This window comes from Vigna unguiculata, chromosome 9 (genome assembly GCF_037176805.1).
Source record: "Vigna unguiculata cultivar grain cowpea cultivar isolate G323 ecotype 2 chromosome 9, ASM3717680v1, whole genome shotgun sequence".
In the NCBI taxonomy this organism is placed as follows: Eukaryota; Viridiplantae; Streptophyta; class Magnoliopsida; order Fabales; family Fabaceae; genus Vigna; species Vigna unguiculata.
In genome coordinates this window covers 19665628-19690421 of record NC_140800.1, presented here as the reverse complement: position 1 = coordinate 19690421, position 24794 = coordinate 19665628, and the positions used below count along the sequence as shown (strand labels likewise).

Sequence of the window (24794 nt, the reverse complement as noted above, 5' to 3'; positions counted from 1 at the left end):
GCAACTACGTTGTGTTGATAATGGTTGGTTGATGTTTTGGTATGATTTTGGACGAAGTGGGTGCGTGAACAGACTCGAAACCATGCAAGTTTCACCCAAGCGGGTCCATCTCGCCTAAGCGAGAGTTGCAGAGTTCCATGTAGAGTTCTGATTCGTGGGTCTCACTTAGGCGATCAAGGAGGGGTTTGAGCGACATGGTCTCTTGCTCAGGCGAGAGGCACTCGCCTAAGCGAGTTCACGAGGAGAACTTGGAGGTTTGAGCGCGATTTCTCGCCCAGGCGAGAGGCTTTAGAGTTTTGAGCGACTGACACTCTCCCCTAGGCGAGAGTGGTTCGCCTAAGCGAGTTCTCGAAGTGTGTTCATGTTGGTTTTGTCGATTTCTCGTCTAAGCGAGGTTTGTTTGTTGTTGGCGAAAGTGTGACTCGCCCAGGCGAGGGGATCTCGCCTAAGCGAGATAACGTGCTGTGGTCACTGTTTTAAGCTCGCTCAGGCGAGGTGAGCTAGACCAAGCGACGCAAAAGGCTTAACTTGGGCGAGTGTCCCAGGCTTAAGCGAATTGATGCGAGTTGCTATGTTTTACATGTGCTTGTGAGTGCATTTTGGCTGATTATGCCAAGTTTAGATTGTATGTGCATGTGGTGGGATGTCTGGGCTTGAAGGACTAAGTCCAATAAGGGTCTGGGATGTGCTCGGTGGTTGGACACATGATGGGCATGGAACTGGTTGAGTTCCCGTCGGCTACTAATGGGCGAGGAGTCCTTAGTATGGTGATTGCATGTGTCAGGCGCACGATGGGCAAGGAACTGTGATGTTCCCATCGGTTACTATTGGGCGAGGAGTCCATAGTATGGTGATTTCGTGCGTGCCAGGGTCCAAGTGTGAGACTTGGATGTTTATACTACAGGCGAGGAGTCTGTAGGGCAGGACTATGAGCGAGATAGGCTCATAGGGTTGGACCACGAATGAGTTAGTTTCGTGGGAGCACAGGGAAGTCCCAAGACCTAGTTCATGCATATGACTCATGAAGGACTATGAGGTCATGGTTTGGGTAATTTGGAAATTATGAAGTTATTTATGTTATTTTGGGTTGGGAAATATACTCATAAGCATGTTTATTTCACATACATCTGTTTATATTTTATTGTGCATAGCTCACCCTATCTATGTGTGTGGCAATGATCGGATATCTTGTTATCCGGGAGCAGATGATGTGACAGATGGGCCAGGAGATGCATAGACTCGGAGCGAGGGCTAGCAGGGGATATTTTGTATATACATATAGTATATGTTGATGTTTTTGTTTTGAGAACCTCATGTAAATTTGGCGGGAGCCATTGTTTTTAATTCCTTTTCATGAAATTTTGGATTCTTGGTTTATGACTTTATATCTATTAAAGTTTTAAATTTCCCGTGTTTTTGGGAAATAGTTTATATTAAATGTGAACTTATTTGTAATTCCGTTATTATTTATTTATTATCAAGCATTATTCCTTAGGGATGTTACACCTCGCCCAACACCTCACTTAGGCTGAAGGGTCTCGCTCAGGCGAGAGGCTCTTGCTCAGGCGAGAGGCTCTCGCTCAAGCGAGCCCCCTTCGCCTAGACGAGGGCTAAAAAAAGGGGAACAATAGCTCACGCGGGATCTCGCTTAGGCGAGACCCCTCTCGCTTGGGTGAGATGCTTGCTCGCTCAAGAGCAAAGTGGGTCGCTTGAGCGACCGCTCACGTGAAACATCTTGGCCGAGCCTCTGTTAATCTCGCCTAGCCGAGACAGGCTCGCTTGGGCGAGAAAACCAGAGCTCACCACTGTTCTCTCGTGCATTACTACACAACAGATCACCAATGGCACAAAAATTATCATACCCCAGTTCGTACAACATACCAAACATATCTAAACGGCAAAACAGAGGCACAAACAATATCACTCAAAAGAAAAGGGCAAACCCTAGCTTCCCGTTCCTGGAAATGGGTTACCCGAGGCTTCGACACGAAACCACGGAGCATAACAGCTCGAGAGGTAGACTAGGAAACTGGTGGAACAAAGGAACAGTAGGAAAACAATATTATTATCGAACCCTAAACAGAGGAATACGAAAAAGAGCTTTAGGGGGTAAGGGTAGTAGGTTTAAAATCACTTACATGGAGCAGAAAGCAATAGTTGAGCTTTGAGCGGACTGGTTCGAGATGGGAAAGTAAACCCTAGCAGAGCTCTAGTGGTACAATTGAGAGAGACGGCTGCCAATCTGTGAATGAATGAAAGTGGAAGCGTTAGAGCAACTTGGGATCAGCTTTATCCTTTGGGCCAGCTCCTTGGCCCATCAGATTTGGGGCAGCCATTTTTGTTAAAAGGGGTACAAAAGAATAGGGCCTTACAGTCCGTTTTGATTGATCCCTCGTTAGACTACAAAATTGGAAAAAGCGAGGTGATTATCATCTATAACAAAATATATATATATATATATATATATATATATATATATTTTTTTTTCATATTTCGTTATTTTAAATTTACTTTTAATTATTTTTTAAAAAATTAATTATTTATAACAATATATAAAGATAATATATTCTCTTGTATACATATTTTATTATTTCAGTTTTATTCTTAATTATTATTTTAAAAACTTTTTTTTATTTTTAACCATATTAAAAACTTCTTTTGTATATATTTTATTTTTCTAATTTTATATTTAACAACTATTTTCAAAATTAATTATGTATTTTTTATTGATTTTAATTCAAATTTATTTAAAAATTAAAAAATACGATAACTGTAACGCCCCATTTAATTTATATACATAAAATTAAAGGAAACGTCACACAGAGATAAATCAACAATGCAGTCCTGGTGTTCATAACGTCACCCCTACAAAACCAGGCACACCACGATGCCAACTAAAAGTAGGATAACCGATTACTTAAGAGTTTACAATATAACAACTACGAATACAGGGGTCATAGCCCTAAAGAAAACATGAAAAGAAGAAGCGTGAGATCTAGCCCAGATGGCTAAGCTGCCGGATCACCGTTTCCCTGCTGACCACGAGAACTTCGCCCATCTGCTCCCATCAACCAAGTCGATGATCATCGCAAGAAAGAACAGCCACATACATCACAACCATGCAACAAAACGGGTAAGCTAGAGCCAAACAACATATTCAACATGCAAATCAAATATACTTTCATCATCTCATCCATAGAGCAACCAAACATATTATGACTCTTCATTCAATACACTACGACTCGACTCGACTCATCCGGATACGTATAACTTGGTCGGATTCAGCGGATGCTTGCACTTGTGTGGATACCTCTGCTCGAACCTGAGCTGCTCGATCCCTGAGCTATGTAATACAAGTGTTATGATGAATCAAAATCTCTCCCACCACAAGGTTAGCCCTTAATGAGTTTCAGACCTCCTGCTACTCCCACCACAAGAGTCAGTCCGCTCTAAGTGAGACTAACTGACTCCTCGGAGCGTCAGGATGCAACCTTACCTTGAATCCTTACCTAGTTATACAGATGGGGCACCACCATGAATACCCACTAGCAGGGGCCATAGAATTACGTCCCGACCACTGAAGCGCGACCCCGGAGGTCTCACCTAGAGACCCCAAGGAAATTACACGCTGACACGGACCAACATTCGTAAAATCAGCAATAAAAGAATATTAAATAATATTATCAATTCCTTATCAACCCTTGAAGTTAAATCCTCATATCAATCACATCCCAAATCCATACCTCTGATCATCACCACCCCAAAGAGTCTAGGGTCTCATCTCATGTCAAAATCATGTTCTTTTAAATTCCAAACCACACATTCATTTTACATGCTAAGTCTCATACCAACCCATTCATCCACAATTCATGAATCATGCCAAAAAAATATACTTCATACTCCATTACATACATGTCCATTGTCATACAATCATACTCAACCAAGATAAATTATTCGGGAACCCTCAAACATCCAAAACACAGCACTGTCTCGCCTAGCACCTCGCTCAGGCTGAGGGATCTCGCTCAGGCGAGACGTCTCGCTCAGGCGAGCCTCCCCCTCGCCTAGGCGAGAGCACAAAAACAAGTGTGTGGGCATCACGGGATCTCGCTTAAGCGAGATCCCTCTCGCCTGGGCGAGTTGCCTGCTCGCTCAAAAGATGAGCGAGCCGCCTGGGCGAGCTTTCGCGCAGGAGCTCTATGTGAGCTCCCTGTTTCATCTCGCTTAGGCGAGACGGACTCGCCTGGGCGAGATTAACAGGTCTCGCCACTGTTTTTCACTGTACAACCATGTTTTCCGGCCAAACCACACATGCAAAGCACTCTCACACATCCATACGACAGATCCAACCGCACAAACAACAAATAACTCATAAACAGTTCAAAAAGGGACTCGAAACTAGAACCCTAACTTCCCGTACCTGGGATTCAAGCTAGCAAACGCTCCGACACGGGACCCCGAGATGCACCAACTCAAAGATGGCTCGCAGAACTGGCTGGACAGCGAAAAAGAATCAAGGAAACTGAGTCAACAGAGGCTCGTTAACTGGAAATATGAAACAAGGTAGCGAAATGTGAATCAGTACGGCTGGGGAAGGCACTTACATGGAGTAGAAGCCCCTTTTTGCTTACGTGACAGTCGAACGGAAACCCTAGCGGAAAGGGGGTGGCGGCTGCAGCTCAAGGCAAGGCAAAACTTTTTCTGAAAATGGCAAGGAACTCTAGGTTTAGGGCAGACCTAAGAATTTTATACATTGGGCCGGCCTTAGGCCCACTCACAAGGGCAGCCCATCAACTTTAAGGCAGAATATGAAAATGGGGCCTTACAATAACACTTGTATTTTCGTTAGTTATATATAAGCACAGTTAGTTATACAAATGTTTTTAAGTTTTTTATTAGTTAATTAATATTAATAATTAAATAAATAAAAGAATTATTATATTTACTCATATATAAAATTAATTTATGATAATTAATTATTAAAATTTAATGTATGAGCTAATAATTTAAGATGTAATATTATTATATATTTATATTCTTTAAATAATACGATATAGAAAAAAAAATAATTTTTTAAATTCTATTTTATTTTAATTTTTAATTTTAAAAATATACCAACTTGTCCCGTTTATCTTTAGTATAATGATGTAATAGGTAAAACACGCCATAAACAAATAGATGGGTTAAAAAATAGGATAATGATTCAATGTCTTAGTTTTTTGACCCAAATTTTACTCGCCTACGTGGCATGAGTTATTTTAATGTTTTGTAAATATGAAAAGAGAACTGACGTGTGAGGTTATGAATGGTTTGTAGGTCACGCGCTTGCACAGGAAAACTGAGAAAAAACAAGTGAAGACTGTGGTTTTGGGAAAACAGAGAGTGTAATTTTGGGAAAGGAAAACAGAGGCGGGCTTTGTGGCTGCTGTAGCTTCCTCCACAATCGCTGCTGCAGCTTCCTCCACAATTGTAAGCCCTAATTTTGGTGTTCTTTTTCTCCAAATCAAAGGCCAATTTGGTATGTTTTACTTCTCCGATTGCAATCCCGTATTTTTGTGTTGTTCTTCCCCAAATGAAACCCTATTGTCGTATGTTCTTGTTCCTCGATTGAAATGCCATTTTTATGTGTTGTTTTTCCCCAAATCGATGCTCTCCCAATCCTAAATGTTGTTGTGGACTGTTAATTCGAAATGTGAACGGGTTTGTGTAAGCAAAAATGCTTCGAATGTGCGAATGCTTTTGAAGAAGAAGCGTTTCGACAATTAAGCTTGGGTGGGTACAAAATGCGAACTGCAGTTGTGTTGTTGGATGTTAGAAAGTGAGTTTGTTGTTTTCGACATTTAGGCTTGGGTGGGTACAAAATGTAAACTGGATTTGTGTTGTTGGATGTTAAAAAGTTAGTTTGTTGGTTTTTGACTATGTTATGTGTAATTTTATTGATCTGTGCCAAATTTGTTTAAATTAAATTTGGTTAATGCGTTTCATAATTTCAGGTCAGTTGACATGAGTGACGTTAGTGAAGGTTTCGAAGGTAGTGAAGGTTGTGAAGTTGGAGATTGTAGTGATATAAGTCAGTTATTTTAGTTTTTGTTGCTTTGTAACTTAATTTATATTTCAGTAGAATAAGTTTAACCTATGGTTTTTAATATGAATATTTGCAGATTAATTTCAGGCATTCTTGTAGAACACAATATATTGGTTTGTTGAACAAGAAGTTAAGTGTGGAGCAAAAACAATGTATTCAAGGAACACCGTCACTGAGTTTCATGACACAATCTTTTGTGTGAGGTTGACCAAATATCAAAGTCGAAAGTCTCATCTGGTATATGTCATTTTCAAGTTTTCTATTTTCATTAACCAAATGTTAACCTCACATTAATTGGGAAACTGAAATTTTTTTTACGTTTTTTGCCAATCAGGACCTTAACACCAAATTTACTACCTTGATCAGGAGCAAGCATATCAATCAGGTTGTTCTTAGTGGTCCTAATAGTGCTGTAGTATGCAAACTTCTAATTTCAGATTCACCCCGCTCCACCAAAATTGGGAAGGTCTGGAAGGAATTTTGCAATGAACATCAATTGAAAGAAGGAGATCGTGTGCTCTTTCAAGTGGATCACGCTGATGTCGATGAATTCATTACAGTCTTTGTCAACAAATGTTTGTGTGACGAGTAACTATGATGTTCAAACAATTAGATGTGATGTTATGTATGTTAAAGTTTTTTGTTAAATCTGATATTTGTGTTTTGTGGTGAATGAGGTCCTACATTAATTATAACCAACTATATTGATCTTTTAAATTATATGTATTCCTTGTGGTATTAGAATGAACTGTACTTTTCTAAGTGAATAAGTGTCTTTTTCAAGCCTAAATTTCGTACGAGCAGTACTGGAACTGGTTTTGAAGTGTTTTTTTTTAAAAAACACTAGTTTGGACACAATGCAAAACACATCCAAATAATTCCATCAACGTGAATCATCAGTAAACAACTCAAAGGAGTAAGTACAAATGAATATAGAAAAAATAACCAACAATTGTGGTACTAGAATGAATTGTATTTTTCTGCTTGAATAAGTGTCTTTTTCTACTTGAATAAGTGTCTTTTTCAAGTCTAGATTTGGTACGAGTAGCCTTGGAACTGGTTTTCAAATGTCTTTTTACATAAGAAATGGTTTCGACACAATGCAAAACACATCCAAATAATTCCATCAACGTGAATAATCAGTAAACAACTCAAAGAAATAAGTAGAAATGAAGATAGAAAAAATAACCATCATTTGTGGTTTTAGAATGAACTGTACTTTTCTGCTTGAATAAGTGTCTTGTTCAAGTCTAGATTTGGTACGAGCAGTATTGGAACTGATTTTCAAATGTCTTTTTACATAAAAACTAGTTTGGACACAATGCAAAATACATCCAAATAATTCCATCAACGTGAATCATCAGTACATAACTCAAATAAGTAAGTAGAAATGAAGATAGAAAAAATAACCAACATTTGTGGTACTAGAACAAACTGTACTTTTCTGCTTGAATAAGTGTCTTGTTCAAGTCTAGATTTGGTACGAGCAGTACTGGAACTAGTTTTCAAATGTCTTTTTACATAAAAACTCGTTTATACACAATGCAAAACACATCCAAATAATTCTATCAACGTGAATCATCAGTAAACAGCTCAAAGAAGTAAGTAGAAATGAAGATAGAAAAAATAACCAACATTTGTTGTACTAGAATGAACTGAACTTTTATGCTTGAATAAGTGTCTTTTTCAAGTCTAGAATTGGTAAGAGCAGTACTGAAATTATTTTTCAAATGTCCTTTTACATAAGAAATGATTTCGACACAATGCAAAATACATCCAAATAATTCCATCATCGTGAATCATCGGTAAACAGCTCAAATAAGTAAGTAGAAATGAAGATAGAAAAAATAACCAAGATTTGTGTTACTAGAATGAACTGTACTTTTATGTTTGAATAAATGTCTTTTTCAAGTCTAGATTTGGTACGAGAACTGGTTTTCAAATGTCTTTTTACATAAGAAATGGTTTGGACACAATGCAAAACACATCCAAATAATTCCATCAACGTGAATAATCAGTAAACAACTCAAAGAAATAAGTAGAAATGATGATAGAAAAAATAACCATCATTTTTGGTTTTAGAATGAACTGTACTTTTCTGCTTGAATAAGTGTCTTGTTCAAGTCTAGATTTGGAACGAGCAGTATTGGAACTTGTTTTCAAATGTCTTTTTACATAAAAACTAGTTTGGACACAATGCAAAACACATGTAAATAATTCCATCAAAGTGAATCATCAGTACACAACTCAAATAAGTAAGTAGAAATGAAGATAGAAAAAATAACCAACATTTGTGGTACTAGAATGAACTGTACTTTTCTGCTTGAATAAGTGTCTTGTTCAAGTCTAGATTTGGTACGAGCAGTACTGGAACTGGTTTTCAAATGTCTTTTTACATAAAAACTCGTTTGGACACAACGCAAAACACATCCAAATAATTCTATCAACGTGAATCATCAGTAAACAATTCAAAGAAGTAAGTAGAAATGAAGATAGAAAAAATAACCATCATTTGTGGTTTTAGAATGAACTGTACCTTTCTGCTTGAATAAGTGTCTTGTTCAAATCTAGATTTGGTACGAGCAGTATTGGAATTTGTTTTCAAATGTCTTTTTACATAAAAACTAGTTTGGACACAATGCAAAACACATGCAAATAATTCCATCAACGTGAATCATCAGTACACAACTCAAATAAGTAAGTAGAAATGAAGATAGAAAAAATAACCAACATTTGTGGTACTAGAATGAACTGTACTTTTCTGCTTGAATAAGTGTCTTGTTCAAGTCTAGATTTGGTACGAGCAGTACTGGAACTGGTTTTCAAATGTCTTTTTACATAAAAACTCGTTTGGACATAATGCAAAACACATCCAAATAATTCTATCAACGTGAATCATCAGTAAACAATTCAAAGAAGTAAGTAGAAATGAAGATAGAAAAAATAACGAACATTTGTTGTACTAGAATGAACTGAACTTTTATGCTTTAGTAAGTGTTTTTTTCAAGTCTAGATTTGTTATGAGTACCACTGGAACTAGTTTTTTAATGTCTTTTTACATAAAAATTGGTTTGGACACAATGCAAAACACATCCAAATAATTCCATCAACATGAATCATCAGTAAACAACTCAAAGAAGTAAGTAGAAATGAAGATAGAAAAAATAACTAAGATTTGTGGTACTAGAATGAGTTGTACTTTTCTGCTTGATTAAGTGTCTTTTTCAAGTCTAGATTTGGTACGAGCAGTACTGGAACTGGTTTTCAAATGTCTTTTTACATAAGAAATGATTTCGACACAATACAAAACACATCCAAATAATTCCATCATTGTGAATCATCAGTACACAACTCAAATAAGTAAGTAGAAATGAAGAGAGAAAAAATAACCAAGATTTGTGGTACTAGAATGAACTGTACTTTTATGCTTCAATAATGTCTTTTTCAAGTCTCGATTTGGTACGAGCAGTACTGGAACTGGTTTTCAAATGTCTTTTCACATAAGAAATGGTTTGGACACAATGCAAAACACATCCAAATAATTCCATCAACGTTAATCATCAGTAAACAACTCAAGGAAATAAGTAGAAATGAAGATAGAAAAAAGAACCATCATTTGTGGTGTTAGAATGAATTGTACTTTTCTGCTTGAATAAGTGTCTTTTTCAAGTTTAGATTTGGTACGAGCAGTACTGGAACTGGTTTTCAAATGTCTTTTTACATAAAAACTGGTTTGGACACAATGCAAAACACATACAAATAATTCTATCACAACGTGAATCATCAGTAAACAACTCAAAGGAATAAGTAGAATTGAAGATAGAAAAAATAACCAATATTTGTGGTACTAGAATGAACTGTACTTTTCTGCTTGAATAAGTGTCTTGTTCAAGTCTAGATTTGGTACGAGTAGTATTGGAACTGGTTTTCAAATGTCTTTTTATATAAAAACTCGTTTAGACATAATGCAAAACACATCCAAATAATTATATCAATGTGAATGATCAGTACACAACTCAAATAAGTAAGTAGAAATGAAGATAGAAAAAATAACCAACATTTGTGGTACTAGAATGAACTGTACTTTTCTGCTTGAATAAGTGTCTTGTTCATGTCTAGATTTGGTATGAGCAGTATTGGAACTAGTTTTCAAATGGCTTTTTACATAAAAACTTGTTTGGAAACAATGCAAAACACATCCAAATAATTTTATGAATGTGAATCATCAGTAAACAACTCAAAGAAGTAAGTAGAAATGAAGATAGAAAAAATAACCAACATTTGTGGTACTAGAATGAACTGAACTTTTATGCTTTAATAAGTGTCTTTTTCAAGTCTAGATTTGGTACGACCAATACTGGAACTGATTTTCAAATGTCTTTTTACAAAAATACTACTTTGGACACAATGCAAAACACATCTAAATAATTCCATCAACGACCATTGATTAGTAAACCTCTCTCAATGAATGAACTAAAATTTAATTCAATCAAAAATTAACATTTGTCTTCCTAAAATTAAGTATATTGTTCACCATGTATAACTGTCTTTTTGAAGTGTACATATAATACAAGGAATACTGCAACTCTCTTTGAGGTCTATTTTGACAACAAATTTCGTTTGCCATCAAAGGCATTCACATTCAAATGGTTGGATTACCATTAAATCATTAATAAACCTAATGTACAAACTACATATTTACTCCAATTTATGATTCAACAATATATATTATTGTGCCTACATAAGTGGCTTTTTCAATGACACTTTTAGTTCAAACACTACAGAACAGATTGCAAGTCAAATAATAGTTTCCAGTCAAATTCAAATATATTAAGTACATTCATCCAAGTTTCCGAACAAAATATACAATAAGTACATTCATTTATTGTGTCTACTTCATTCTAACTATACATATATACAATTATCTACATCCCATTTCTCAAAAAGCCTGTTATTGTATTCCATCAAAGGTATGCCCAAATTCATAACCTTAGTCTTCAAAACAATACAGTCACAAAATTATGCTGTATGCAAAACCACAAACTTCTACATTTACAACAGCTATTTCTTCATGAGCAGATCATAATGCTGAATAATGTTATCGCAGTGGACATTATCTTCATGAAAAACCCAATCACAAACGAATTTCTGCCTAATTAATTACAGCTCCTCCTAAAAAGAACAACATGATAATGTTACCAAATGTAATCTTCAAAGAAACACTAAAAACAAATAAACATATTATATAGGTAAGAACTATTGTGAGCATGTGGCCTGCTACAAGCATTAGTTGGTCTCTAATTAGGAAAAGGGGGATGGGGATAAGAACTGCATGCAAGTGCTTTAAGGGTTGCATTCCAATTATTGATATTTGATCAACACACCTAATAGGAATTTGGCCTTGTATTTATTTTCAAACGCATTGCAAAGCTCCCACTACTGTTTTCCTTCCACTGGACCATTTATACCTACTACAGTTATCAATTCTAATGGCAGAAGATGCTAAACAGTTTAAATATCCTTTCCCACACAAAGTTCAACCACAAATCAAGAAACTAGAATCAACGAAGTAAAAAAAATACCCACATTAAACCACATACACAATGTTCAACCACATCCGCAAATTACTGTAAAAAATTAAACAATGACTTCAAGTGCACAAAACTCATTCAACTATGGAATCAAAACCATACATTCACCTACATTCAACCAATAACCATTTCAGAATTAACCGCCTTCAAATAGGGTTTTTGACGATAACCTACCGGACAAAGATTCCTTGTATGAATGGCCTTCAATGAACCAAGAACTATGCCACCAAGACTGCGGCCAAGCAATGTGCCCAACGGTACCCACCAATTTCCGGCGAACCAACCGCGTCCAACAACCCAAACCACTCTCGAGAAGTCTGCTCTCCGCTACGACTGCTACCCACACCAAATATCAACAACAACAACCTTTGTGGAAGAAGAGGCTTTTGGGGAAGAAAAAGATCTTGGGGAAGAAAAAGCTTTGTGTTTGTGTAAGCTTGTGGAAGAAGAACGTTGCGAAAAAAGAAGAACGAGGGAAAACCAAACAACTCAGTTTATTTTTTTAAAATGTTTCCCCAATTGAGCGTGCGTGCACACCACGCAAAAAAACCTAAGACGCTGCTTCCAATTACCATAAGATTTAAAAAATATTAAATAACCCATGCCATGTAGGCGGGTAAAATTTGGGTAAAAAAATGAGGCATTATATTATTATCCTAAAAAATATTAATTCACCCCAGGAAAAGATAGTCGAACCGTAACCCTCAAATCTAATATCATTATAATATATGCTATAGTCTTTCATTATATTACTTTTTATATTTTTATTTAATACTTAATTAAATTTGAAGTCTCTTATAAATTTAAGTATTTTAAATTAACTTTGTATTAATATTTTTTAGCAAACAAAAGTATTATATTTTTCAGGTGAGTACATGTAGATTTTATTTAATTTTTTTGTTAATTAGATAATTTATTGGCATCTTGTTTCATTGTGTTACTTAATTGTCTTTACATGTTAAGAAATACGAGACTTTGTGATTAAAATAAAATAATATTAATATTAATATAAAATAACAATAAATTTTCATTATTTTAATTAAAATTGTGTTGAATAATATAGTTTGATTGTCATTCATCACCTATATCAATAGTAGTGATAATTGTGAACGCTGTAAATGATGACATGTAAGTCATTAAAAACATAATGAACTCTACATCTATATCAATGGTGGTTATAACAACAATTCTTTGGTCGTTAACTATGTGGAAGTCATTGCAAGCATAATGAACTCATTACCCAACAAATTTTCTATTGAAACAATAAAAGTTCCTTGACGTTTTGTATTAAGCATAACAACTCAAACTGAGAGCAATATACTACTAATAAAGTCATTCTTTGGGGAGCTTATTCTTTCTCCCTTTCTAATGAATTTCCCAACAACAAATTCAAAACATTTTTTGGGCCTTGGGTGGTCTCACCATGAGTGAATAGTCACAATCCACTGATTTGTGGAGATGAAATGTGAAAAAGTTGTTTTTCTTTGAAAAGAAACATGAGATCATCGAAAACGGATTTGCAAGATATCATGCAAAGTTCGTCCGCTCACCATGAAGAAGATTTGAGAGGATAAACATTTTTTTTTTTTACTTTTATACCCTGTTATTAAAAAGTCAAACATATAAATTACATATATATATATATATATATATATATATATATATATGAAATATCCTTTATCAATTATTATTATTATTTTATTATATATGTATATATATATATATATATATAATATAATAATTATTATTAATATATAATAACTTATAATAATAAAAATACATATAATACAATAATTAATAATAATAATAATTATTATTATTAATAATATATAATAATTAATAATAAATATATAGAAATATATATATAATAATTAATAATAATAATTAAAATATAATCAAAATTTAATATTTTTAACTTATTCAAAAATTATTTAATTTTATTTTTATCATACGGGTAGTTAGGTAATTTTAAATTCTATTTATTCTAATTTTTTTAATCTGTCACATCACTCACTAATTTTCATAAAATTTATCTATAAATTTATTCATTTTATCTTCTAAATTCAATCAAAGAAATACACATATCCATCCACTTAAATCTATCCAAATTCATCCTTACACTCTTCCTCCAATCCATCTCTTCAAATGAACACATCTAACTAAAATGCCTAACCTTGTGTTTGGATGGAGCATTTCAACAATACTTAGAAATTGAAATGCTTTGTATTTGAATTGCTTGTAATTAAATTTCATTCATTTTTTAAATAACTTGTTTGGTTAAGGAAATTAAAATACCTTACATTTCAATTTCTTGTTTGGAAAAAAATTTGAATTTATTGTGAGATAAAATTTAATTTTAACAATATTTATTTTATACTTAATTATGTTTTGAGTCCATGATAAATTTGGAAACATGCTCGACAACCCAGATGGGTCGGCAGACCCAACTACGCAACCAGATTGGTTAGACCCGATGACCCACCCGAGCTGGACCAATTAGGAAACCAATACAGGTTGGGTGGCCCGATGATCTAGAGGCTTGACGACCCATACTGCACAATTGTGCTGTGAAGTTCGTCAATAAGGCCTGGTCCAACCTGTCTAGGTCATTGGCCTAATGCTCCAGACGGATCCGACGAACCGAACGGGCCCGACGACCTAGACGGGCCAAAGACCTGGACGGGCCCGACGACCTGGACGAGCCTGACAATTCGGACGGGGTCGAATACCAGGACGAGTCCGAATACCCAGATGGGTCCAAATACTCGGACGAGTTCGACGACCCGGACGAGCCCGTACACCCGAACGAGCCCGAAGACCCGAACGAGTCCAACGACAATGATGGGCCTGAGGACCCGAACGGGCCCAAGGACCCAGACGGGCCCGATGACTCGGATGGGTTCGACGACTTGGACACGTCAGATGACCCGGACAGACCCGACAACCTAGACAGGCACGAGACATGAACGGGCCCAACAACTCGTACGGGCCCTTTCAAACGGTCGGTCTCATCCAGATAGTTTGACCCGTACGAGTCATCAGGCCTGTCTCCATCGTTGGGACTGTCCGTGTCATCGGGCCCGTCCGGGTCATCGTTCTTGTCTGAGTCGTTGGGCCCGTCCGGGTCGTCGGGCATGTTTGGGTCGTCACGCCCGTCCGGGTTTTCGGGCCCATCTGGGTCATCAGGCTCGTCCGGGTTGTCTAGCTAGTCTAGATCGTTAGACCCGTCTAGATTGTCAGGCCTATCTGGGTCGTCGGGCCCCTTTGGATCGTCGGGCCCGTTTGGGTCGTTAGACCCAATGATTTGGAAGGTCCTGTTCGGTCATCGGGCTCGTTTGGGTCGTCGGGCCCGTCTAGGTGATCAGGCTCGTCTGGGTTGTCTGGCCCGTCTAGATCATCATGCCCGTCTTGGTCATCGGCCTTGTCTGGATCGTTGGGCTCATTTGGGTCGTTAGACCTGTCTGGGTCATCAAACCCATCCGGTTTGTCGTGCTCGTTTGGGTCATTAGGCCCAATGATTTGGAAGGGCCCGTCCGGGTCATCAGGCTTGTTTGGGTCGATGGGCCCGTCCAGGTCATCAGGCTCGTCTGGGTTGTCTGGCCCGTCTAGATCGCCAGGTTCGTTTGGGTCATCGGGCCTGTCTGGATCGTCTGGCCCGTTTGGGTTGTCAGACCTGTCTTGGTCATCGGGCCCATTTGGGTCGTCGAGCCCATCCGGTTCGTCAGGCCCGTCCGGGTTGTCGGGCCTGTTAGGGTCGTCGGACTCGTCCGAGTTGTTGGCCAAGAGCTTTGTGATCCATATTCTTTTTATGGCCAATAGTATTTTGGCACTCAATTTTTTTATTTTCTTACATTTATTTGTCACTATCCTTCGTTACTTTTCAATTACTTTTTTATTCTATAAATACTAAAATTTACTTTTTTATGAATATTTTATTTTTATATAAGATGTCAAATGTTGTCAAAACCCGTTTCACTTTATTTATTCATTTTCTGTTGTCTACTTTATAGTACATAAACCATTATAAAATATTGATAAATGTCTAAGTTATTATTGCTCAGAGTGCCATCTATAACCTGTGATGAAGGATTATCTTGTTCCTTTTTAAGATTATTGAATATGGTGTGAGTTGATTAAGAAAGTTAAGTGAAATCCCCACTGGACATTAAGATAACAAACTATCTAGATGTGAAGGTTCCTTTCACAAAGCTCAAGAGAAGAAGATGATGGATTGATTCAAAACAAAAAGGAAATGGAAAGCACATAAACCATAGAAAACCAAGAACAAATTAAAGGAAGAAGAAAACATAAAATGGAAAGGAAAGAAATGGTAAAAATGTGAGAAGCACGCTACTACAAGGCTAGGCTAGAAGCCATGGCAACCTTGAAGATGAGTGAATGTGTGCCGCCACTTGCTATGCAAGATAATGCTTAAAAGTATTCACTCCCTAGGGAGGAAACTCTCAAATGGTTGAGACACAAGAGTGTTTTTACTTCAAAATGTTCAACCCTTTTACATGTCTAGGAGCACCCTTTATATAGAAGAGTTTAGGGGCCTCTAAGCAAATAAAAGACACCTAAGGATGTCTCTACAAAAACCTAACCCTAGCTTTTAGAAACTAGGTCAAATAAGGTTACAAAAATGAGAGACAAAAGAGCCAACTATGGTGTGTGCAAGGCTAATTTCGTTCTAGCACAAAAGGAGACAAAGAATGTGTCTCATATGTCTCCAAAAAGTGGCCAAAGTGTGATAAAAACAAAGGAGACCAAAGGTACATAGGTACACTTGTTTTATGCCTTTTACTTTATGCTTTATGCCTTTGCTTTACTCTCTCATCCACATCATTTATGCTCCCCAATCACCATGCGCCACCTAGCATTACTTTCTTACTCCTAATTAACCTACAAAGCAAATAAACATAGATTAGCATGTTGGCTTAAGTCAAGTCAACTATAGTCAACAAGTCAAACCTAGTCAAAGGTCAACAAGTCAACTAAAGTTGATTCAACTAAGTCAACTTAGGGAATCAAAAATAACAAACACAAATGAAATGGATGAAGGATTATTGAACTTCCTTTCTAAACATGCTTAGTCTTCTTAAGCATGTGCCTTCATCCTTGGTTGGGGTCAATCCTTCATCATCCTCCCCTTCTTGGAGAGAATTTGACCACAAATTCTTTAAGCCTTTGTAGATGGAGCTTGACTTGATTTGGGGAAGGTTTTGCGCCTCCCTTTTATGAGCTCTTGTTCCATCTTTTCTAAGGGTACTACCCCTAGCTTTGGTTAGGCCATCCCTCTTTTCTAGGCCACTCTTCTTCTCATGCTTGCGCATTGGGTCTTCCTTTTGAGCCTTGCAAGAGAAGAAAGAATGGTGATGTCCATCTTGCTTTGGAAAGCTTTTTTTAGAGGCAAGTAACACTTTGGAGCTAACTTGCTCTTTTTCTTTTTCATCTTTTCTCTTATCTTTCACTTTATTTTGGTACTCATTTGCTTGATTGGGTGATAGAGGTAGGAGTGTGAACTTCTTGTCTTGGAAGGAGAAAGCATAGGTGTTAGCATGGCCATCATAAAAGACTTTTCTATCAAATTGCCATGGCCTACTTAACAAAATATGAGTTTCTTCCATAGGCACAACATCACATAACACCTCTTCTTTAAAATTTCCAATTGAAAAGTTAATGAGGACTTGTTGAGTTACTTTAATGTCTTCTTTCTTAAGCCATGATATCTTGTAGGGCTTGGCATGAGGAATAGTTTTCAAGCCAAGCTTGTCCACAACCCTTGTGCTAGCCACATTTACACAACTTCCATTATCTATGAGGAGGGGACATAATTTGTCTTTGATATGACACCTTGAATGAAAGAGGTTTTGTCTTTGAGAAGGGTCAAGTTCCTCGGAAACTTGTCTTAGTTGGTGCCTTATCATTAACAATCCACCTTCAAGGGGTTTAATCCTTTCACTTGAAGAAGTGTGGGAAGAAATACTTTTGGGGAAAGGGGGAGAAGAATATTCACTCTCTACTTCTTTTTTAAGGTTTAAGGCCATGGTTCTTTTGGTGGGACAATTTGAAGCTATGTGCCCATATCCCAAACACTTAAAACATTTTATAGAACTTGTCCTTGTACCTTGAGAAAAATTAGGATTTTCATTAGAAGGCCTAGACGAATTAGTCCTAAGAGGTGGGTCTTGGGAACTCTTGAGTGGTGATTTATCATGTTTTCTTTCTTTATCTTTCCAAGTACTAGAATAATAGTCATTGTATGAACCACTCCTCTTGGCCTCTTTTTTCTTTTGCAATTGAGTTTCAACTTTGATGGCCAAATGTAAAACTTTGTCAAGAGAGGAATACTCATATAACTCTACTAAATCTTGTATGTCCCTCCTTAACCCACTCACAAATCTAGCTACCTTTTCCTCTTCACTTTCAAATTGGAGTCCTACTTTTAGAAGCATGGACTCCATTAACTTGTAATATTCATCCACACACATGGACCCTTGTTGAAGCCTTTGGAGCTTCAAAAGAGTCTCCCTCCTATAGTAGGAAGGAACAAATCTAGCGCGCATCAAATTTTTAAGGTCCCTCCAAGAAGTCGCGAGTGACTCTTGGTTAATATTGTCCATACATAATTGATGCCACCAAGTCATGGCATAATCCTCAAACTCTAAGACTACCAAATCTACTTGCTTTTGATGACTAACTACATGAATGGTAAAAATTTGGTCCACTTTTTGTTCCCACTCAATGTAGATGTTTGGGTCATTTTCTCCTTTGAACTTAAGAATCTTTGGAGTTTGCTTCTCTTGTGATGGTTTGCGCCTAGAATGCCCTCTTTTCCTAGCCTCTCTTTCTTGCTCCTTAGCTTCAAGCCTTTGAATGTGCTCTTGGATTCTTAGGTCACTTTTTGCTCCTTGTCCTTTCTCAATTGTTCAAAGGCCTCCTTCCTAGACAACTCCAAATCCCGAAGCAATCTCATCAATGTATTGTTTTTGTTTGGTGTAGGTGCATTTGATGAACTTGCCATGATTCCTACAACAAAAACACTCAAATCCGAGGCAAAATAAATGGATTAGGGGTTAGACAACATGAAAACCAAGACCAATTCCAACCCAAAATGTAACCCAAGTGTTTAGATCACTCTCTCAAAGTAACAAGGCAAGGCTACACTCAAAGCTCCTCCAAGGAGTGAAGAAAACTCTTTGTTCAAAAATCCTTTTCTTGCATACAAGTGGCTCGGTTCAAACACTCAAGAATTTCAAGAAGACAAACATACTATGACAAAACCAAGAGTACCTAAAGACAAGCAAGAAAAGCACAAAAACAAGAAATGCTAAACTCTAAAGAAGAAAAGTTTGAGACAAACTTTTAACAAGACTAAAACAAGAAAAGCACATTATAAGAATGACATGGAAAATACTTGAACATGCATTCCCTAGTCTTAAATCATGCATACACTAAGAAAGATCATAACCAAGTCAAAGAATGGAACTAATTTGCCAATATCACCCCTTTCTCAAGCATGAAAACTAGTATCATAACACTTAGTGACAAACACACTTTGAGTTCACCAATGAGCAAGTTTGCTTTCGGTTTTTTGACAAATTTTGGTGTAAAAATTTTCTTCTTTTCACAACTAGCTTCATAAAATGGTGAGAAAGAGTTTTAGGTGGCTTGGACACTTAGTTCCTCAAGTTTTAGGCCAAAATCAATTTCATGGAGCATACATCAAGCAAAACATAAAGTGAAAGCAAGATTCAAATACTTGGAAAAACAAGAATAAGAAAACTTCAAGTTAGCATATGACATATGACTCAAGCAAAAGTTAGACACATTTAAAGACTCAACATGACATAAACAAAGACACAAACATGTAGCTATCATGCATTTAAACTCATGGATTTGAGGCTCAAAGACTAAGCATCCAAAGACATTTTATCCAACCACATTTAGGAGCTTAAAGAGGTGCAAAAACCGTAGCCAAACTGCCACAAAAGAACCTGAAAACGTTGATTCACGTATTCTTGGCAGATCTGACCTTTGCTCACTAATTTGATCATAACTTTCTCCACAGAACTCCAAATGCGTTGGTTCTTTTTTTTCTGGAAACTAGACTCAAAGAGCTTTCTTTTGACACCAAAAACGTAATTTTTGGACCGCTGAGCTGGTGCAGTTTAATGTTTTAAAATTGTCACGTTTTCTGCCAGCACTGTTTTTGTGTGTCATGAAAGTGGATTTGAACCATACCAAGATAGCTACAACAAAACAAGGTTAGCACATGAAAAACACCATATTCAAGATAACCTAGGCTCTAGATACCAAATGATGAAGTATTATCTTGTTCCTTTTTAAGATTATTGAATATGGTGTGAGTTGATTAAGAAAACTAAGTGAAATCCCCACTAGACATTAAGATAGCAAGCTATCTAGATGTGAAGGTTCCTTTCACAAAGCTCAAGAGAATAAGATGATGGATTGATTCAAAACAAAAAGGAAATGGAAAGCACATAAACCATAGAAAACCAAGAACAAATTAAAGGAAGAAGAAAACATAAAATGGAAAGGAAAGAAATGGTAAAAATGTGAGAAGCACGCCACTACAAGGCTAGGCTAGAAGCCATGGCAACCTTGAAGATGAGTGAATGTGTGCCGCCACTTGCTATGCAAGATAAGGCTTAAAAGTATTCACTCCCTAGGGAGGAAACTCTCAAATGGTTGAGACACAAGAGTGTTTTTACTTCAAAATGTTCAACCCTTTTACATGTCTAGGAGCACCCTTTATATAGAAGAGTTTAGGGGCCTCTAAGCAAATAAAAGACACCTAAGGATGTCTCTACAAAAACCTAACCCTAGCTTTTAGAAACTAGGTCAAATAAGGTTACAAAAATGAGAGACAAAAGAGCCAACTATGGTGTGTGCAAGGCTAATTTCGTTCTAGCACAAAAGGAGACAAATAATGTGTCTCATATGTCTCCAAAAAGTTGCCAAAGTGTGCTAAAAACAAAGGAGACCAAAGGTACATAGGTACACTTGTTTTATGCCTTTTACTTTATGCTTTATGCCTTTGCTTTACTCTCTCATCCACATCATTTATGCTCCCCAATCACCATGCGCCACCTTGCATTGCTTTCTTACTCCTAATTAACCTACAAAGCAAATAAACATATATTAGCATGTTGGCTTAAGTCAAGTCAACTATAGTCAACAAGTCAAACCTAGTCAAAGGTCAACAAGTCAACTAAAGTTGATTCAACTAAGTCAACTTAGGGAATTAAAAATAACAAACACAAATGAAATGGATGAAGGATTAGTGAACTTCCTTTCTAAACATGCTTAGTCTTCTTAAGCATGTGTCTTCATCCTTGGTTGGGATCAATCCTTCATCAACCTGTCTCACATTGGACATTCTGTATAAGCTATTTTACATCGAAACAGTTAGTAAAATTTGTTTTGTAACTGGGGTTAGAGAATGGAGTTGTGGATACGTTGGGGGAGAGAAACAACCACAATGGCCAGGATGAGAATGGGAGAAACCATAACATTGAAGGAAAACAAAAAAGTATAAATTGGGGAGAACTGCAAAAGTGAAGGAGAATAGAGAAGAACAGTTGAGGAGAAATGCAACTGTGGGAGAGAACCATGGTCACACTCACACAAGGAAGAGTATTTTGAGAAGGGGAAGGGAAAGGAAGAAGAGAGGAGGGATAAAAGGTTAGGGTTTAATTAAAACCCCTTTCAACAATTTTGACACTTCACACATATTTTTCACCTCAGTCAATTGGTTAATTTAGAGATTGAGAGTAGAATTGACTTTAATGATATCTTTTTATCCTCTGTTATTAGCTTTCTATGTTTTGTTTTTTCAGTAGTTATTAGCTTTCTATGTTTTTTTTTAGCAGTTAGCGTTCTTTGATTTTTCTTTTCATTTTTTTTATAAGCAAATATTAGTCGTTAGTTTTGTTAATCGGTCTCTCTTTTCGTGAGTTTGGTATAACCCCTCATGATTTGTTTCTTGTATCTTGTATCTTGTTTTTTTTTTTTCTTTTCTATGATATGGTTAATGTGATGAATATGATTTATGATTTGTGTTAGTCTACATAAAATACAACTTAATTGAGATATTAGATTTTACAATGATGTATAACGTGATTTATTTCAATAAAAATTGACATTTTTCATTTCCAAACTATGAATGAGATAATTTTTAAATAAGTCATGCTTGATATCCAGGATTTGTTGGGAAAAGAATTATACTTCAAAATAAGCCTACAGGAATAAAATAATTTTTTATATTTGTAAAAAAAAGGAGAAAGTAAATAATAAAGAAGGATAATATTAAATGGTAGTAAAATAAAATGTGGTATAACCGGTGTTCTTTGTTTATTTAGAAATCATAAAAGTCTTATTGCAAATAACGTATCAAGTAACAATGAAACTCACGTATTGACCACATGAATTTCACCAAACAAATATATAATTTTAGAGTCCAGAAGGGAGGCGAGAGAGGCAGAGTATATACAAACAATAATTCAAGAAAATATTGAAAAGGTATATATTAAGACTCTCCAGGAATGGAACATGAATGGAAGATCTCATGTATATATGCTTGCTGCCACATTTTTACCTTCGAGACTCCTCATAAAGTTGTGCATAGAACCTTCTAGTTCTGTGAGCGATGACCAAGCTCAAAGAAGCTGCAAACAAACAAACCAGTGCCAATATTACACAAGTGAGGGAGAAGCAAATGTTTCCCTCGCAAAGAAGCAACTCACTGTCATTTGCTGTGACATGGTAAGAAATTGCCAAGTTGGAAGCTCCAAAAGTTTGAATCATTCTGTGCTTTGCCTGTATCTCTGCATAATAGTCATATATCGTGCTTGCCACAAATCCAGACAAGAAGAGAGACCCTGCTGGGCTAGCCATGGTCAGAAAATTGTACAAAGTTCCAAAGTTTTTCACGCCAAATAGCTCTGAAGCTGCTGCTAAAGCAATTGACCAGTGAGCACCGTACCCAAAGCCGTTCAATATCCCCACCACGTAAACTTGTCCAACCAATCCCACCACGTAGTACAAGAGTCCCAGAGACATCATCGTTTGAATCACTGCCAATGCTACAAGTCTCGGGTACCCAAAATTTCTGCTTGAAAAACCATGCACAAAAGCACACTTGCTGTGATTCATGTCTATGTGTTCCATTTTATCTTTTTATATTGTTCATATTAAAACTTCCAATTCATACTTCATCTTACTCTTCAACAGATTTGATTGTAAGAAGTAAATAATAGAAAGAGAACATGTAAAGATGGTACCTTACTAGAACCTCTGAGAAGTAGCCACCGCCAACACGACCAAGGAAGTTGGATATGCTGATAACTGAGACATAGACATTGACTTTGTTGTCTCCCAATGATTGACATATCTGGCCCATGTTATTTATGATTGTCAAGCCCGACCCAGCGCCCATGACTATAGAGAAAAACATGAGCCAAAAATCAGCCTTGGCCATTGCTTGTGACAAGGTAAAATCCTCTCCTATATTGGGCCCATTTTTCAGCTTGTTTTTCCTCAAAGCGTTGGTAAGAGCTTGCCAAAGCCTAGCTTGAATCTGAAACATGTCCCTTGGCCCTTCTGACAGAGGAAGCACCTCTAGTTTCGGGGGAATGCTCTTGTCATTTTCAACGTGTTTGGTTACTCTGGCAGTGCTACTACTCTCCCCAATCACATTCTTAGACTTAGTGGCTTGTAGCAGTGGTGGTGTTTCCAAAAGGGCTTCTTGGTCAGCACTCTGGGGTCCAGAGAAGAAAACCAATAGAATGGGAACTGTGATCGGAAGCAATATGAGAATGATCAAAACGAGTGCAAACATTGAGATGGTGGTTTGGTTCAAATGAAACACGTTTTCTAGCAGCAAAACTCCCGTCAAGTAAGCAGCCAAGAGAAGGCAAATGCTGTAGATGAACATGAAACCTGATTCATCAGAGGCTCTAGATTGTTTATAACTTTGAACGGGTCTGATGATGAAGATGAGGGCTAATGAAACCATTGCAGGTCCAACTGCAATGATGAAAATGAGAGAGGCTTGATCAGGGAGTTTGATCATGGCTATGATTTGAGTCCAGATTGCTCCGCTTAGGCCAACGAAGCCCTTCAAAATCCCCACCACGTGGCCTCTGCTCTCGGGGAAACTTTGCACGCTGGAAACCAGTGCAGCTGTATTGTAATATGTTGACCCATTTTGTCCCACAAAGATTACAATGCATAGCTGCAAATCACCACCTGGTTAATAGATGAACAGGAATTGGGTTGAACTTTCTCCAGGTGCCACAACGCGCACCACATGTTCTATAATTCTAATCACTGATTTACATTAACTAAGAAGTTTTAAATCACAAGTTAACTTATTAACAGGAAGTAACTTCAAAATGAAAAGGCAAATTGAGGAAACAAAGGACAGGATATCAACTTTTCTATTTTTACTCAATTTAGAACTTACACTCAGTGTTATATTTTCAACCAGATGTTTGTAGTATGTTGGCGTGTGAGTATGGAAGTGAACCTACCAGCCAGAGAGGGAGAGCGGGAAGGCGATGGGTGACGACGAGCCAAACGAGGCCATAACCAAGAACATTCTGGAAGACCCCAACAAGAATGAGACTGGAAATGGGATAGAGCTGGCTGAATTTGCCAGCAAGAAGACCAACGTTGTCACCCAAATCCTTGGCCACGCTCAAGAACGCCACCTGCTTCTGATTGAAACCCATGCTGCTCTTTATCACCGGCGATATGCTCCCGAACATGTATGAGGTGCCTGCGAATGACATGTCCCACATCGCGCACACAAACACCACCCATCTGTGCCTCACCAACTCCTTCACTTTCTCATGCACCCTCACCATCTTCTCCCCTCTTTCCACCTTCAACACCTTCCAAACCCAATTAGCTTCGTCTTTTTTATTTTATTTTATTTTTCCAGCTCCAACCCAAAATATCACACTCTCATTTTCAATCATAATCACAATCACAAAAAGTTAAAAATCATTTCTGTCAAAATATCTGTAATTAATTCATAAAAGTACTCTTCAAATTACTTTCAAGCATGGATATTTCCCATTCTGTGGTGC

General features: G+C 37.0%; 1 protein-coding gene across 2 annotated transcripts; it reads right to left on the bottom strand.

Moving 5' to 3' along the window:
• Positions 1-22031: 22031 nt before the first annotated feature.
• LOC114196253 (protein NUCLEAR FUSION DEFECTIVE 4-like) lies at positions 22032-24794 on the bottom strand. 2 transcript variants are annotated; one of them, XM_028086839.2, is made up of 4 exons: positions 24234-24794; positions 22983-23935; positions 22446-22810; positions 22032-22367 (listed from the first exon to the last, which is right to left on the bottom strand). In XM_028086839.2, the coding sequence occupies exons 1-4, from the start codon at positions 24567-24569 to the stop codon at positions 22294-22296; spliced, it is 1728 nt and encodes a 575-aa protein (XP_027942640.1). In that variant the 5' UTR covers positions 24570-24794; the 3' UTR covers positions 22032-22293. The 2 variants fall into 2 exon arrangements, with proteins under 2 accessions (XP_027942640.1, XP_027942639.1); XM_028086838.2 differs by having other exon boundaries at positions 22032-22810; positions 24234-24792.

Excerpts from the sequence above, each read along its gene's own strand:
- LOC114196253 (XM_028086838.2), bottom strand. The coding sequence starts at position 24,569 with ATGGTGAGGGTGCATGAGAAAGTGAAGGAGTTGGTGAGGCACAGATGG. Across the intron at positions 23,936-24,233 it reads CCGCTCTCCCTCTCTGGCTG|CTATGCATTGTAATCTTTGT; the intron begins GTAGGTTCACTT and ends GGTGATTTGCAG. Across the intron at positions 22,811-22,982 it reads TTCTCAGAGGTTCTAGTAAG|AAATTTTGGGTACCCGAGAC; the intron begins GTACCATCTTTA and ends TTTTTCAAGCAG.